The sequence below is a fragment of the Scardinius erythrophthalmus genome (genome assembly GCF_964197995.2).
Source record: "Scardinius erythrophthalmus genome assembly, chromosome: 12".
In the NCBI taxonomy this organism is placed as follows: Eukaryota; Metazoa; Chordata; class Actinopteri; order Cypriniformes; family Leuciscidae; genus Scardinius; species Scardinius erythrophthalmus.
In genome coordinates this window covers 10535977-10552381 of record NC_138232.1, presented here as the reverse complement: position 1 = coordinate 10552381, position 16405 = coordinate 10535977, and the positions used below count along the sequence as shown (strand labels likewise).

Here is a 16405-nt window from a genome sequence, read left to right as displayed (position 1 = left end):
ATTAGAATGATTTCTGTAACGCTAAAGACTGGAGTAATGATGCTGAAAATTCAGCTTTGTCATTGCATGAATAAATTGCTTTTTACAATATATTAAAATAGATCACTTATTTTAAGTTGTAATAATATTTCACAATATTACTGTTTTTACAGTATTTTTGATTAAAAAATGCATCCTTAGTGAGCATAAAAGTCTTCTTTCAAAAACATTTTAAAAAAATCATACCGACCCCAAAGCTTTGAGCAGTTTGTAAACTTTGAATGTGGAGCTGTGGGTTGTTTTATTTGAATGTTGGTTTGTCGGTTGCTTGTTTCAGAGCTTGAGTCATCCGCTGAAAGAGCCCACCACATCCAGCAGATCATCGTCACCCTTCCTCGCACCGTCATCATTGTCTTGAGATACCTGTTTGCTTTTCTCAATCAGTAAGTGGCCGTTTCGTGCACCATACTTTGAACCAGCTGATCCACAATCACACACGCACATACATTCTCAAAAGCGGGAGGCTAATCTATCATTTTACCGCATTACCGTCTTCACAGCTTCTCTGTCTTTACACTGTAAATCTCCTAGTAAATCACCATTTATATGAATAGCAGCAGTCTCAAGCAAAGACATTCATTATATTTACAAAGAGCTATTCAACAGCCCCCACTGTTCTTGTCTAATTTATGACCATGTCTGTCAAGGAGTGCTTTAGAGAGTATTTACGCCAGGAATAAAGCCATCAGTCTGTACTGTACTATACCTGTCCTCTTCTCCTGGCTTTTTATTAATGCTTCCTGTCCTCACCCTCCCCCAGACCAAACAGAGAATTTGATTTCACGTCATGAGTTTTCCCTCTGACTTCTTCCCCACTTTCATTTGCTGTCGGTGCCCGCAGCTCTTGCAACTGTGAACTTCAGTCGAGAGTTCCCAATGAGAGATGAGCTCTCCTCTGCTGCTGAAAGATAATGCACTGTACATGAAGATGAATTCTCTGGAATAAAGTTATGAATGAATGTATTGAAATAGAGGAATAAGAGAGGAAGTTTTTTAAAAAGTTACTCCTGCAGTATTACATCATGTAAAAAGGACTTATAAAGCTTTTTCTCTCTCTCTCTCTCTGTCTCTTCATCTTTCTAGTCTGTCCCAGTACAGTGATGAGAACATGATGGACCCATATAACCTTGCCATCTGTTTTGGACCCACTCTGATGCCCATCCCGGACGGTCAGGACCCTGTGGCCTGCCAGGCTCATGTTAATGAGGTCATTAAAACCATCATCATGCACAATGAGGTCATTTTCCCCAGTCTGCGAGAGCTGGACGGCCCTGTCTATGAGAAATGCATGACTGGAGGAGAGGAGTACTGGTGAGTTTGAAGATTTTAGCTGGATTTTGTTGTTACTGAGGAATGTCATAATTTCTCCATTAGATCCAGCTGTGGCTTAAACTGAGCTCTACTCCAAATGAATGGGGAGTTTAGCACTCAGGTCATATGTAGATGAATACCTTTGGATGACTTTTGGAACCTATTGCTAAAAAGATATATTTTTACTTATAAAACAGATGGTTATAAAATCTGATTGAACCCTTACAAAAATGATTGTAGTGTTACAGTGTTGGTTGGTATCAGATGGAAAAATAATATGGTTCTTTTATATATACTATTGTTCTAATAGATTAGCAGATTAATATACCATGGCTTTCACATGATATTCCGGGGCACTTAATGGAAGTGGTTTGCTTTAATATATAATCAAAGCAAACCACTTCCATTAAGTACCCCGGACATTTAGTAATAAATGTAAATAAGTTCAAAAAATCTAAATGTGACTTGTGGCTTTTAGTCCTCTATGCTTGTCAAGCCATTTGATGGAGTCTTTCATATTGATACTAAAAGGATTGATAACTAATGGCGTGACATTGCAAAACTGTAATTGCCATGGTTTTTCCAATGCTGGCATTAGCTGTTGTGTTTACTGTGCTCTTAAACGTCTCCCTCTCTTTGTGTTTGTATATTCACACAGTGACAGCCCTCACAGTGAACCAGGCACCATTGATGAAGCAGACAACTGCACCGAACCACACACAAGCGATGATGGTACACCCATTTTTGCATTCATTCATTGCTTTATACACACTCTTATTATTGTCTCTTATGGAAGGATGTTGTATTCAATTCTATTGCATAAGATACCACTAATAATCAAAAGCAGAAATCAGCATTTGAGGTTTGTAGCTTAGTCAATAGAAGTACAGTCAGATTTGTATGCTAGCCTTTGGAGTGAATGGAATCAAAACGACCACATATTGCTTCTTAAAAAACAGAAAAATTGTTGCGTGTGTTTGTGTGTGTGCGCGCGCACATGCATGGCAAACACCTAATTGATGTCAAAACTGGCATTGAAACATCTGGGCCATATTCAGTTTGATCTAAACAGTTGATCTAAAATAAAATAAAAATAAAAATACAGATTTAGAAATTTTGAGGAAAAAAATGAGTGCAGTCAAAGTCTCATATTGGCTGTGGTTGTATGAATAATATATAGTATATATTATTCATCCATACAACCACCACCAATATGAGACTTTGACTGTTCTAATTTCTTTCCTCAAAAATTCTAAATTTGTATAAAAAAAAAAATATATATATATATATATATATATATTAGATCAACTGTTTAGATCAAACTGAATATGGCCCATGGTTGTGTTTTTCAGTAAAACATCTAACTGTCCTAATATGAAATGCATTTACTTGAGCATCAAGAATGTCTCAGATGTTACATGCTTTCAGTGAGTATATCAAATTAAATAGATTTTTCTTTCCCCTCTGGTAAATAGTTTGTTCTTATATAATGTTTTTTTTATTTTTAGCTTTCGTTTTTAAGGTTTTTTATTTATTTTATTTTATTTTTTACAGGCAAACAACAAAAATACTGATTAAGAAGAAATAAATAATAAAGAAATGCTTCATACACACCAGGTTGTGGTGTTTGGTGAATATTATGATTGACATCTAGTTCAGCCAATCAGAATTGTGCCCTTTAAGCAGTGTGCATCCTTATTGGCTGGTGGGCTATGAGGAGATCAGAAAGATGAAAACTGCCAGCACAGATTCATACAAAGGGATATGTGAGATTCCAGGTCGTCTTAAAAAGAGCCATTCTCTCTGCTTTTTTCCTCTCCCCCGCCTCACCCTCTTCATTTCTCAAATATAAATGATAACATTGTCTAGCAACGTTTCCGTTGCTATATTAAATGAAGAAGCAGACGGAAATATCTCTTTCGGCCCAGTTTCAGCAATCTTTGCGCTTCATCTCTCTCTTTCAGCCCCTGGTTTTCTCTGCTTAATTGCCTCCTCCTTTGGCTTTATCAGTTTGTTTTCCTTCTCTCCCTCTCTCTTGCACACTCTTTGTTCAGGGTGAGTAAACAGGTCTCACGGGGCTTCCTGCGCCTGCTCCCTTCATTTACTGATTGATGGAGCTGCACTCGCTCGCTAACCCAAAACATCAGCCACACCGCTGATACCATCTCACGCATACAGCATGCTGCTCATTAAAGAAGTCATGCCAAGTTTTCTCTAAAACGGTTCACCCTTTAACTGATGAATTAAGAATTTATATTTTTTATCACAAAAAATAGAGCATGGTTTGTTTTTCTATTTAAAGGTGCACTTTTTTCCACTTTAAGGTGCTGTAAGCGATTTCTGAGTAACACTCTTGATAAACACACCCCTCAGTTCATTGCTCCGCCCCCAGAATGAACGAACACGCAATGCAAGAGTGGATGTCGCTTTATCATAGCTGAAGCAAAGAAAAATAATGCTTTGTGAAAAATAAAGTGAAGATGACGATCAAATGACAAGGACAAAAAAAGAATATACAGTACACTACAGTATATACAAGCAATAGTTTGTTGTTAGTCGCCAGCTGCACACCAGCTCAAGACAAACAATGACACTCAAAACTGTCCTGTTACAATAGCTAACATTTAAAACAACAGAATATCATCTGTTTTCAGGACCTCACACTTAGGTCTCTCTAGTGCTGAAAAAGCTTGTCTAATATTAATACGGGTCCTATAATCCTTCTTTTTCCGGTGATATTCCTCTGACCTTTTCTTTTTTGTAATGTCTTTCAGCCATCTCTCTTTCTACAGTCTTTCTTCAAACCTCTTGCTCACTCTCTCTTCTCCCTCATCATGAGTGGACACGCCCCCTACTGCTGATTGGCTACAAGTGTATTGTGGTGCTCAGTCCGATACACTTTCAGCAGCGTTTCTCAGAAATCGCTTACTGCACCTTTACAGTTTTACACATAAAGAAATTATTACTGCAATTCCTTTTACAAATTTTTAAAGTTGGCATGAAAGGGAAGTTACAATAATCTTCTCTTCCTTATTGTGAAATATATCGAGTGAAACAATTTCTTGAACAAGAAAAAATGTAGGGCAGAACAGAAAAAGAAATTAGGGGCGAGACTTGATTTTGTCCATCGGTAATTGATTGGATTGTTGTGGTTTGCTATTGCTGTGATCTCATGTGAGTGACAGATTGTCCTGTCCTCACGCCGAAGAACAATAATGATGTGCATGGATAAATCATTTATAATAAATACTGCAATATTCCATAAAAAAGCAAGAAATGTCGATTTTGATTTCATGGTGACTTTAAAATGGAGTACATTCAGATAATATAAGTGACCTACTGGGCTATCTATTTTTAGTTAAAGGGGTCATATAATGCCATTTTTGTACAAGGTAATATGATTCTTTAGGGTCTAAATTAAAAGTTTGTAATATACTTTAATTAAAAATTCTCATTAGTATTGTAAGAAAACACTAATTTTACCTGGTCAAAAACAGCTCTGTTTTCAGCACGCAGTTTAAGTGCATGTGTCTTTAAATGATAATGAGCTTTGCTCACCCCGCCCCTCTGTTCTGTGCGCACACCGTTTGTAACACAATAACCATAACGCGTTGTTCATTGTAAACGTGGGATTATGAATTATATTGAGAACGTCGTATATAGAAAACATGCCGTACCCTGAGTGTAAACAGCCGCATTCATCGTGAAGCGTGCAGCAAGTGATTTGCAAAGATTAATATAAATATTAATATAAAGGTTGATAAAAAGTTACACTCACTTCAGTTCTTCTGGAGGTGCAGCAGGAACACGAATAGTTGGTAGCGATCCTTTTTTCAGGAGCAGCTTCTTAGCAAAACCAGCTTTACTGACCTCGTTTGTAAAGCAGTGTTGTGTGTGAAATTATTCGCACAAACATGAAAGCATTGACGTTGATCGTGGGGAATATTCCCTTCGAAAACAAAACTCAGCCACTGCGTCTTCAGCGGTTCGGATTTAGGAACATCAGAATGACTGCTGTGTTCCTTATTACACCCAAGAACAGAACACCACAATCGCTTAGATGCCATTCTACTCATAGACAGTGCTCCAGCTATCAACAATGACGCGCGGAAGATTGACAGCTCGCTCACGAGCGAGGGCGGGTCTGTGTTGAAACGCTGCTGTCAATCAACAATCGTGGGAGGGGCGTCGATTTTGTGACGTCACAAAATCAAACGGCTTGATTTGAGATGGGGGGAAAACATAAGAAGATTTAAAAAAAAAACACTGGATGGATTTTTATCATTTTATGATGCTTGTATACAGGCACTGCCAACACACATTTTAGTACAATCAACTTGTAAAAGTGATTGAATGACTGCTAAACGACTAAATGTAAGAATGTATCATTATATGACCCCTTTAAAATGTGGAAGGCTTCCTGTACAAAAACAGTCTGTTATGCTGCTTGCAAACTGGTTTTTGTTATCCTATTATTTTAATTTATCATCATAATCATAAACAGACTGGTTTGTAGCTCAAATAGTTTCACTGTTTACTTCTCATTCTTACATTTAGTCATTTAGCTGAATAGGTAAATCATTCTTCTAGTGATTTACCTGTAGCACCTAATTAATCAGAAATCCAGCACCTTCACAGGAAATTGCTTACTTCTGCATTGAAAAATAAGGTGGATTATAAAAGACAAATTGTGATTGAATGACCAGCCATGTCTTGCGATTTTGAATTAAACGCATACTTCAGGATAAATGACCCTTCTCTCTGGAGCTCATCAGCTAAAGCCCGCCTTATGCATGACTTCAGGACTGTTTGAAGTCACATGCTTTAGCTCCAAAACAGCGTTATCTCAACTTTCCCTGTAACCCTCGACACATGCTGAGAAACCGCAATCAGATTCTGAGCCTTCAATTCAGCCAATCAGGTGCAGTCACAATGGAAACAATCAGACGACATACAGAATAGCAAAGGCTGATTTTCTCTCTCTCTTCATTTCCATTCTTCCTCTTTCCTTCCACTTCTGTGCCATGCCTGGATTTAATTTCACCCCTGGGTGGAGATCCTAATGAAACTGATTGTTTTTTTTTTGTTGACTTGGAGATTTCTGCCAAGCGCTGATTTGCTCTGTATATCTCCTTAACCCTGAATGACCCCATTGTCTGTTTGCCCCTGGCAGTGTCTGGGGTGGGGGGTGAAGCGTGAACTGATCTGTGGTCATATGATGGCATTGGTCAAGTTAAATGGAAGCTGGGTGGCAGATTTGGATTTAGATAAAGTCCAGTTTGCATTTTTAGTAGCCCATCTGTATTAGATCTGTGCCTGTTCTTTGTGGTCCTGATGAGATCATATCCTCTGATGTGTAAGACCATAATGTGATGAATGTGAATCTTTATGATATGGAATATAAGGTCTATTTGAGAAATACATTAACCTTTTGCTGTGAATGAGCCTTTTGATGTTGAACAGTATTTTTGTCTTAGCAATATTGCATTGTTCAAAAGTTAGTTTTTTGTTTTGTTGTTGTTTTTGTGTATTACTACTAACACTTTCTCTTCTATTCTATATCTATTTATAAAATTGTTATCCAATTGTTAGTTTAACTGCTTCTATTGTTCTCATTTGTAAGTCGCTTTGGATAAAAGCGTCTGCTAAATGAATAAATGTAAATATAAATATATAGTGTGTGTGAACCTGTACAACTATCTTTGTGAGGACCAGTTTGAGTTTTAGACCATTGGAGTGAGGACTAAGAGAGTGAAGTGAGGACATTTTGGCCGGTCCTCTTTTTCTGAGACCCCTTTAAAGGCCTGTTTGAGGGTCAAGACTTGGTTTTAGGGATACGGTTATAATTAGGTTAAAGGTAGGTTTAGGGTAAGGGTTCGGGTTAGGCATTTAGTTGTGATGGGTAAGGTTAGGGTAAGCGGCTAGAGATTGCATTGTGTCAGTGAATGTCCTCATAAAGATAGATGTACAAGAGTGTGTTTGTGTGTGTGTTCAGTGTTGTGCAGTAGTTTTGCGTTAGGTCTGGACAGACAAATTGGAAACTGGTCTGGACATGGTGTGTGTGTGTGTGTGTGTGTGTGTGTGTGTGTGTGTGTATGTATGTTTTGCTGAGAATCAGCTGGGAGCATGACAGATTTTAGTCTGTTGCAGTGCTTTGAAGCTCTTTGAAAATTTGTTGACATAATTCTCTGTGCAAACATGCTAATGAGCCCTAGTTTCACTGTTTCTCTCTTTCTCATACACACACAGAGGTGGAGCAGATTGAAGCCATCGCAAAGTTTGACTACATGGGTCGGACTCCTCGAGAGTTGTCCTTCAAAAAAGGCGCATCCCTTTTGCTGTATCATCGTGCATCTGAGGACTGGTGGGAGGGCAGACACAACGGGGTTGACGGCCTCATACCCCACCAGTATATAGTAGTACAAGACCTGTAAGTATCTATACTAAATAATTACTTTTTTAATCTAATTCATTTTAGTTATTTTATTATTTGGTGCGTAACACAAATGTTTTTTGCTACGGACATGAGTGGTACCTCACTGCCGCTTGTTGAAGAAAGGTCCTACTATTACTTTTTTTGAGTAAGACTTTGATGTTTGCATCAAAAGTGATAAAATTGGAAAAATCCTATAGGTACCTGAGCCATATTTAGGGTCCAGGGGGTGTATTACAGAAACGTTCTATCTTAAGTCTTAAGTTAAGATCTGACAAGTTAATTTAGGATTTTTCACAAATTTATATTACAGAAGCAAATCTTAGTTGATTTAGGATTCTTATACTATCTTACAAAATTTCCTCTTATCTGTAGTTAGGAAATCTTAAACCCCTCCTTCGAATTCGGTAATCAGCTCTAAGGTCTGTTACCAATCAACCAATACGCGCAAACAGCTGCTGTGAAGTAACACGGAAAAACTTAGATAATAGAAATAGCTGAGATTAAAATGGAGAAACAAAATAAGTGGTGCTTTTTCATTAAGTAAAGTTTTGATAAGCTTGGTAGAAAAGGCAAAGCATAATCCTTTTATTTCATACGAGTCTGTAATTATTTGTCAGAGTTTTGTTGTCAAAGTGCAGCACATAATTTGGGTGTTCACAAAGTCTTTCCACCATCAAACATCGCCGTTCTTCATCTTATATCATTAATAAATGTGACGTCATTCTCAGACAGGGCTATTATTATGTGATTTTTATAGTTGGCTATAGTTTTTTGTGGAGTTAGGATGCTTCTGTAATACCATTTTCCTATCTGTAGTTAAGATAAGATTATGTACTTAAGAAATGTCATTTTGTAATAGCTTTTGTCCGAAATGAGGTCCTAACTGAAATTGCCATGGTTACCAAACAGATAAGATAGGATTCTAAAGATAGGATCTTTCTGTAATGTGCCTCCAGGACATCATTGAGACTGTGGACTTGTACCAGTAAAGGCTGGAAAACACTTACATGATGAAGAGTTGCTTTGGTATTGGGATCCTGCGGGATCTGGTGGAAACGGGTGGTTTTACCTTTCCTGTTCATTTACTTTTGTATTTGTATTTTATTATATTGTGTGTTTTGATAACAGGTTTTGATATCCTCCAACTGCATGGAATCATAGTCTGAAGCTAAAAAATCAGAGTCTGTGCCTATCACACACTATGTGTTTTTCTGTGAAATCTGTCAACTCTGACTGACCAAAATCTGCCGACTGGCGCAGACTTTTGGCAACTATTGTTAACTTATCCAGACTGCAAACCAGGGCAAAAAATCTGAGCAAAAGTCATGTAGTGTATTCCAGCCTTAAGTAACCACATAGCAACATGCTAAAACTAATCAGAACCCCTTAGCAACTTAGCAGTTTCACCAACCACATTTTTGTCAGAAAAATTCCTACTATTATGCACTAGAGTCTTGGCACTAGTTACAGGACAGTTCAATGCATGTTGCCTTGTGAAAGTGTTGCCTTCTGGGTAATATATGACTAATCAACCAGGCCATCTGGCCTGAGTTCATACCTTAATAGCTCAAGTGAGAATCAAATAGTTCCCGCCATTAACACTATACACTTTAATTAAACTTTAACAGCACTTAGTGGCAGTTGAAGAATGCTCTGAAGTCTTTGGCAAGGGCCTTGACACTATAGAAGCCTAATTGTGTTTCTGAAGTACCAAGCATAAGCGGCACCCTAATGTGCTAGGTATGCATTTTTGTCAAAGCCTGTTGTGTGCAGTGGGACACGACATGCTTCACTAAGGCTAAAGTGAGCTGAAAGAAAGACAATCTTCTCTCTAACTTTTCATAAGGTGTTGAGATGACATGAAATTGCAGTGTCCTTGAGTTGGTCATATTTATATCAACGGCTGATATTAACTGTCCTACAGCTGTTTCAGTAATTACTAAAATGATGACATGCTCATTATCTCTTTGTATGGTTTAACTGATGTCAGTTTGATGAATGAGTTTATTAAAAGGGTCAGTCCATGCCCCATTCCTAATATTGCAAGATTTGACAGCAGCAAATAAGGAAAATTGAGGTTGCTAAAATGAAAAGAGCATGGAGACAACCCGCTGCCAGTTACACTACAGGCTGGAATAACCAAAATCTTTTAGCACAATAGTTATTTTTGCTGTAAATTCAACACCAAAATGCAATAAACACAACATAGCCATATGATGTTTATTTTCAGTAATCTAGTGACTTAAAGGGACAGTTCACCCAAAAATGAAAATGATCCCATAATTTACTCCCCCTCAATCCTCCTCAATCCCCCTCATTATAGGTGTATATGACTTTCTTCCTTCCGGCAAACACAATCGGAGTTATATATAAAAGAAATGTCTTGGCTCTTCCAAGCTTTATAATGGGATTGAATAGTAACTGAGATTTTGGAGCCCCAAAAAAGTGCATCCATCCATCATAAAAGTAATTCAAACGATTCTAAAACGAAGCAATGTGTTTTTGTAAATATAAAATATATCCAATGGAAAAGTATCCATATTTATAACTTTATAAACTAAAACTTTATAAACTAAACAGCGAGTCTAGTTCCGGCGGAAGAGTGACCTCTGACCCGACACATGACGTTTTGACGAACGCGGAAGTGCAGAGGATAGAGCAAAACAAAATGGCGGTCACAATTTAGAAGTCTAAAACGAGAATTTTGTAAGAGAAATATTGGAGGAGCTTGAGTTTGTTACCCAGCCCTGTTTATTTGAACTGCGAGAGCCGTCTACTCTCACCTAAGCTTACGCTACTCTTGCGTCATACGCTTGAATTCGACCCTCTCGTGAATACATGGATGGATGTTAGCTAGTGATTAGTTTATAAAGTTATAATTATGGACATTTTTCTTACAATAACGCATCGCTTCACTTTAGAAGGCCTTTATTAACCCCCTGGAGCAGTATGGATTACTTTTATGATGGATGGATGCGCTTTTTTGAGCTTCAAAATCTATTCACTCCCATTATAAAGCTTGGAAGCTAGGATATTTTTTTATATAACTAAACTAATATACGATTGTGTTTAGCTGATAGAAGAAAGTCATATACACCTAGGATGGCTTGAGGGTGAGTAAATTATAGGATAATTTGTATTTTTGGGTGAACTATCCCTTTAAATGCCTAAAAAATGAAAGGTACACAAAGTTCGAGATGAAATATTTTGCAAACTGCGAGCCAGTAAATCACTGAATCCATGTTCATCAAACATCTTGTGAAAAGCCATACCAGAAGAATGGACGCTGTTTGAGTGGATCAGCTTCCTGTTAATGGCAATGGTTTTGAAATTAAGTGTTAAACAAGCATGACTTCAATCCATGTAGTGTGTTTAAAAGGCTATCAGTAAACAGGACTGCTGAAAGATTGCATAATGAAACACTTGGGCTGTTGACTTTTTCGGAGACTTTTTTTTCCCCCATGAATGTGACGTTCAACAGCTTCAGATTACCAAACACCTTCTGCTGTCGTCTCCCAAGAGAACTGTAAAAGCAGGCCGAGAACATGCTGTGAAACTGTGATCAGTGGATGTTTGCTTGCTGTGGGCTGAATGAGACATGAAGTGAGAGGGATGTTGGGGCTGCTGGGACTGAAAAATAAGAAACCAGATGCTTGTTTCATTGCCAGCTTTATGTACATTTGTTTTGTGTGTGACAGTTTAGCTGGTGAACATTATGATGTACTCTACCGTTCAAAAGTTGACTGTCTTCATGATGTCTTCATGAAAATTCAGCTTTGCCATCACAGGAATAAATTCATTTTTTAAATATATTCAAATAGAAAACTGAAAAAAAAAAAAAAAGTGACACCACCAAACAATTACAGTTTTAAGTAGTGTACTTAGTTTATATATCCTACATTTTAAAATGACTTCACTTATATAATCCATAAATTTGCCTGTGGTTTTGTTTTCAAATTATTGATAAGATAAATAAGTGTTTTATTATTTATTTTAATTATTTAGGTCTATTTGTTAATCAATCAAATTGCATTGCTTGGAATCTTTCATAAGCCATCAGTGGTCTGCAGAGAAACATACGTTGTTTGTCTGTTTCTATTTAGGGATGATGCGTTCTCTGATAGCCTGAGTCAGAAGGCTGACAGCGAAGCCAGCAGTGGACCTTTACTGGACGATAAAGCCTCATCCAAAAACGATCTGCAGTCCCCGTGTGAACCTTCGCATGATTACAACTTTGGCGGGGTCATGGGCCGGTCAGTGGCTGATTACACAGAATTCTGCTTGTATTTATTCCACGTATTTTCAGTCTCAGAAAAAAATAATGATCTGAATTATCCTGTTTCTCCTCGCAGCTTACTTACTCTTCTCTTTAAGGCTTGTTTGTGACACGAATATTTAACAAAAATCGTTAGACTGTACAGTATTTGCATTCAGCTTTGAGCCAAAACACAGTGTGACTGTCTGTATTTAAGCTTGTTACAATCTCATTGTGTATTTCTGAAGGGTTAGGTTGCGTTCGGATGGGTCTGCCGTTCCTCGACGCCGTAGTGGCACTGACTCTCACAGTCCTCCACGAGACACACCACCACGGGCCGCAGCCTGCCCCAGCAGCCCGCACAAAGTGGCGGTCACTAGGGGCCACATAGAGAGTCCCGAGAAGAGACGTTTGGGAACCTTTGGCAGTGCGGGAAGCATTAACTACCCTGAGAGGAAGGTCTATCCTGAAGGTCACCCGCTCAGGCCTGTTCCAGGAGCAACGAGACACAGCAGCCTTGGGGACCACAAGTCCTTGGAGGCTGAGGCTTTAGCAGAGGTGAGTGAGAGCGAGAGCACATTTTTTAGATTCTCATTCAAATTCACAGTATTGTAGAGCAAGACAGTGTTATTTTAGAATCACTGAGAGACTACTATTGTTCTTATTAATATTTTGAATTAGATTTTATCTTTATAGTTTCCATTTTTATGGTCTATATGTATGTATGTCTACATGTATATTGTTTATATTAATTATTTCAGTTTTAGTTTAAGTTTTTAAGGTCATAAAGTTACACTAAATGAAAATGGGTAATATAGTAAATGTAGCTGAAATAAAAAAAAAAGTTTACATTTTTGCATATTTTATTTCAGTTATATGTTATTTTAAGTAATGAAAATGGGTAACACTTTATTTTATTGTTATTTTTTACACGCTAAATGTATTTGTATATATGTATATGTGTATGTATGTATATATATATATATATATATAGTATGTATATATACATATATATATTTATTTATGTGTGTGTGTGTGTGTGTGTGTGTGTGTGTGTGTGTGTGTGTGTGTGTGTGTGTGTGTGTGTGTGTGTGTGTGTCTGTTTGGGTTTGTGAGAAAAAAACACTATTTGAGGTATCATTCAAGTCAAGGCAGAGATTTGGAGAGAAAAATAATAAACAAGCACCATTAATTATTCACAAAAGTTATTAAATTAAATTAATTAAATTAATTTTCTATTAGTGCTGTCAAATCGATTAATCGCATCTAAGATAAAAGTTTGTGTCTTTATAATATATGTGTATTGTTATAGTTGTTATAGTGTATATACAGTGTGTATATATATATATATATATATATACATACATATACATAAAATAACTGTATACACATAACTAACTGTATAAACTGTATACACATACACATTTATTATATAAACACAAACTTTTATGTTAGATGTAATTAATCGCGATGATTTGACAGCACTACTTTCTATACAATCTTATTTAAATTACCCTGATTTAAATACATGATATTTAAACATAAATTTCTATTGCTATAAAATCAAACATTAAAATATTTTCACTAAGTGTACCATAAATCCTCTTATATTTTGTACCCTTATAAATCAAAGCTCAAAAGGATTCAGAAATACTTTTAAGTTGTAGTCATGAAAGCTTTTTGGTCTTTCTCTTTGAGCCTTGCAATTAGCCCAGAATTGTGTGCCTGAAGAAGCTGGCAAGATTGAGTCCAGCAGAAACAAAGAGCTGGCACTAAAGACAGATATCAGCATGAACGAGATTCTTTGGCACTGATCCATCTTTTTCATTTGCACACGATTAAATAATGAAGTCTGTGGCACATGGAACAGTTAATGATCTTTTGTAATGGCCCCTTTGTGTCTACGCTCACCTAATGAAAAGAAAACGGCTTATGTGAATACAGACATCAAAATGAAGGCATGATGGATATTTTTGGAGAGAAATGTGTTGTTTTGTGAATTGATAATGCATAATAAGCACAGACTACATGATCTAAATAACATTACTGCTTGATGTTCAGTTTGGGGTGTGTGTGTAAATGTGTTTAGGGGTGTGTGTGGGGTTACTGATGACGTCTGCTCGGTAATAAGACCTTGCGAGGTACTTTTTTTTGTGCGTGAGCATGTGTCTTCATGAGCCTTTTATCTTCCGAGCATTAAACTTTTATGGCATGCTCAGCTGCAAGACAGAACGGAGATGGTCGGTCTTGAAAGAGGAATGGAAAGCAGTGAGTTTATAGTCTATCAGGACGGCAGCGACGCTGTGTGTATATCAAACATAATCTGCCTCCGTGATATACTAGACCGCTCCGGAAGAAAGTAAGATGAATCCCCAGGAAAGATGAGAGATGTCTAAGGCCATACAGCTCCATTAATACTTTCTGTGCAGAAAAACAACAAATTGAAGTTATCGATCATTTTCTTACAGCATGGTTCTTTAGTGGTGCTAGAGGATTTAAACAAATCCCTAATGCTTGACTTTGCTATATTAGAACAACTTGACAAGTTAATACAGTTAATCAAGTATCATTAGGAAAGCTATTTTCAACATAATGCCTAAAGAAATAGATGAATAATTGTTCAGTGTTAATCTCACTCACTGTAATCACAATTACAGACAAATAATGTGATAAAATATATTCAACATGACACCATTTTTTATAAAAAAAAAAAACTAGGTTATGAATAAAATGCTTGAAAATAATGTTTAAAATGAAACCAAATGTGCATTAACTAAACATTACTTTTGTTTAACTCAAAACATAGTTGAAAAAAAAAACTATATATATATATAGAGAGAGAGAGGCAATATTAGGCAATATATTAGGCGTTATGTTAAAATAGCTTTCCTAATGGTACTTCATTAACTGGATTAAAATGTCTTAACTTAAAAACTGAACAATATTTTTGTTACAGGACATTGAGAAGACGATGAACACTGCACTTCATGAGCTCCGTGAATTGGAACGGCAGAACACAGCCAAACAAGCTCCCGACGTAGTTCTGGATACGTTAGAACCGCTGAAGAACCCGGTGAGCTCAGAGCCGGCGAGCCCCTTACACACCATCATGATCCGAGACCCGGACGCGGCCCTGAGGCGCAGCAGCAGCTCCACCTCCGAGATGATGACCACCTTTAAACCGGCGCTGTCCGCCAGATTGGCCGGAGCCCAGCTCAGACCTCCACCCATGAGACCCATGCGCCCCCCTCCCACGCAGCACCGCTCCAGCAGCTCCAGCTCCTCCGGGGTGGGAAGCCCTGCCGTGACCCCCACGGAGAAGATCTTTCCTAACAACGCAAGCAGTGCTGCAGCTTCCTCCGCCAACTCGGGCGAGAAACCTGGAACCATGTAGCCCGTGGTGTGATGCAGCTACCTGTGCCGGTGAGGGCGAACCAGGGCACGATGCTGCAGCGAGGAAGTTCAGGAGTGCTTTTCTTTCCATTTTCTAATGTATTTTTTGAGCCTAGAAGATTTCGAAACTGAAGCCTAGTGGTCGGCACGTGCTCTAACGCGTTGAGACTGGCTGTGGATGCTATGAGTTGAGTCTGGCTCAGGTGATCTCCCACATTCCATTCTGTTCTTCTCATTATTTCCTGTCCTCTCTGTGAAAGAGACAAAAAAAAAAGTAAAATACAAGAAAAAAATAATTTTATAGGGTAAATTTCATGCAACTGAGCTGCATTATATAAAGTATGATTAAAAAAAATCCTCTTGTTTTTATATTATTAATTTTACCTCAGAATTAATATTAAGTTGTCCTTTTTGGCCTTCTTATTCTTATGTGAACTTTATTTAGAGCAAGATTCTCTGCACTGGTTGGCCAGAAGAGTTCTGTTATTCATTGGAGGACTGTTCTAAGATAAGCGATAAGACCCTCCTTCAAGAACTGGACTGTACATATAATAGAACCAAACGGTCACTCAAAGACTGTCAAACATGGCCACCTTTGAGCTGTTGTAAATAGAGATATACTGTACTTGAACTTGTAATGCCTTTCGTTTGTAGAATAAGCGATATACATCTAAGTAACAACATAGCCAAGCTGTATACATATATGAGATGCAGAAAACCAATATACCAACTAATTTTAAGAAACCTGTGGTAAAATGTAGTTTTACTTGTATATAAAGTTTGGGTAGATTCTTTTTTGTACAGCCGAGGACATGACCAGGCAGGGAGACTAGAATGGCAAACGCTTTTACAACCAATAAGCAAACAAATAATGAATCAATAGTCAGTCTGAGCCATTAATATTATTATTAGTTTGGGGAGTGTTCTACCTTTTTCCTAATTTTTGTTTGCTAATACAAAAAGCAGTTCTT

At 37.5% G+C, this 16405-nt stretch overlaps 1 protein-coding gene across 3 annotated transcripts in view; it reads left to right on the top strand.

Annotated features, from left to right (window-relative positions):
* The window catches only part of srgap3 (SLIT-ROBO Rho GTPase activating protein 3), an 89717-nt gene extending 73936 nt beyond the window's left edge, over positions 1-15781 (top strand). For 2 of the 3 annotated variants that reach the window (XM_081381572.1, XM_081381574.1), the window contains exons 16-22: positions 317-422; positions 1123-1350; positions 2009-2082; positions 7600-7780; positions 11890-12039; positions 12290-12599; positions 14998-15781. In XM_081381572.1, the coding sequence (XP_081237698.1) occupies positions 317-422; positions 1123-1350; positions 2009-2082; positions 7600-7780; positions 11890-12039; positions 12290-12599; positions 14998-15435 (1487 nt within the window). In that variant the 3' untranslated portion in view covers positions 15436-15781. Of the gene's footprint in view, positions 1-316; positions 423-1122; positions 1351-2008; positions 2083-7599; positions 7781-8742; positions 8932-11889; positions 12040-12289; positions 12600-14997 lie in introns of those variants that run through there. The other variant, XM_081381573.1, reaches the window with a different exon arrangement.
* Positions 15782-16405: the final 624 nt, after the last annotated feature.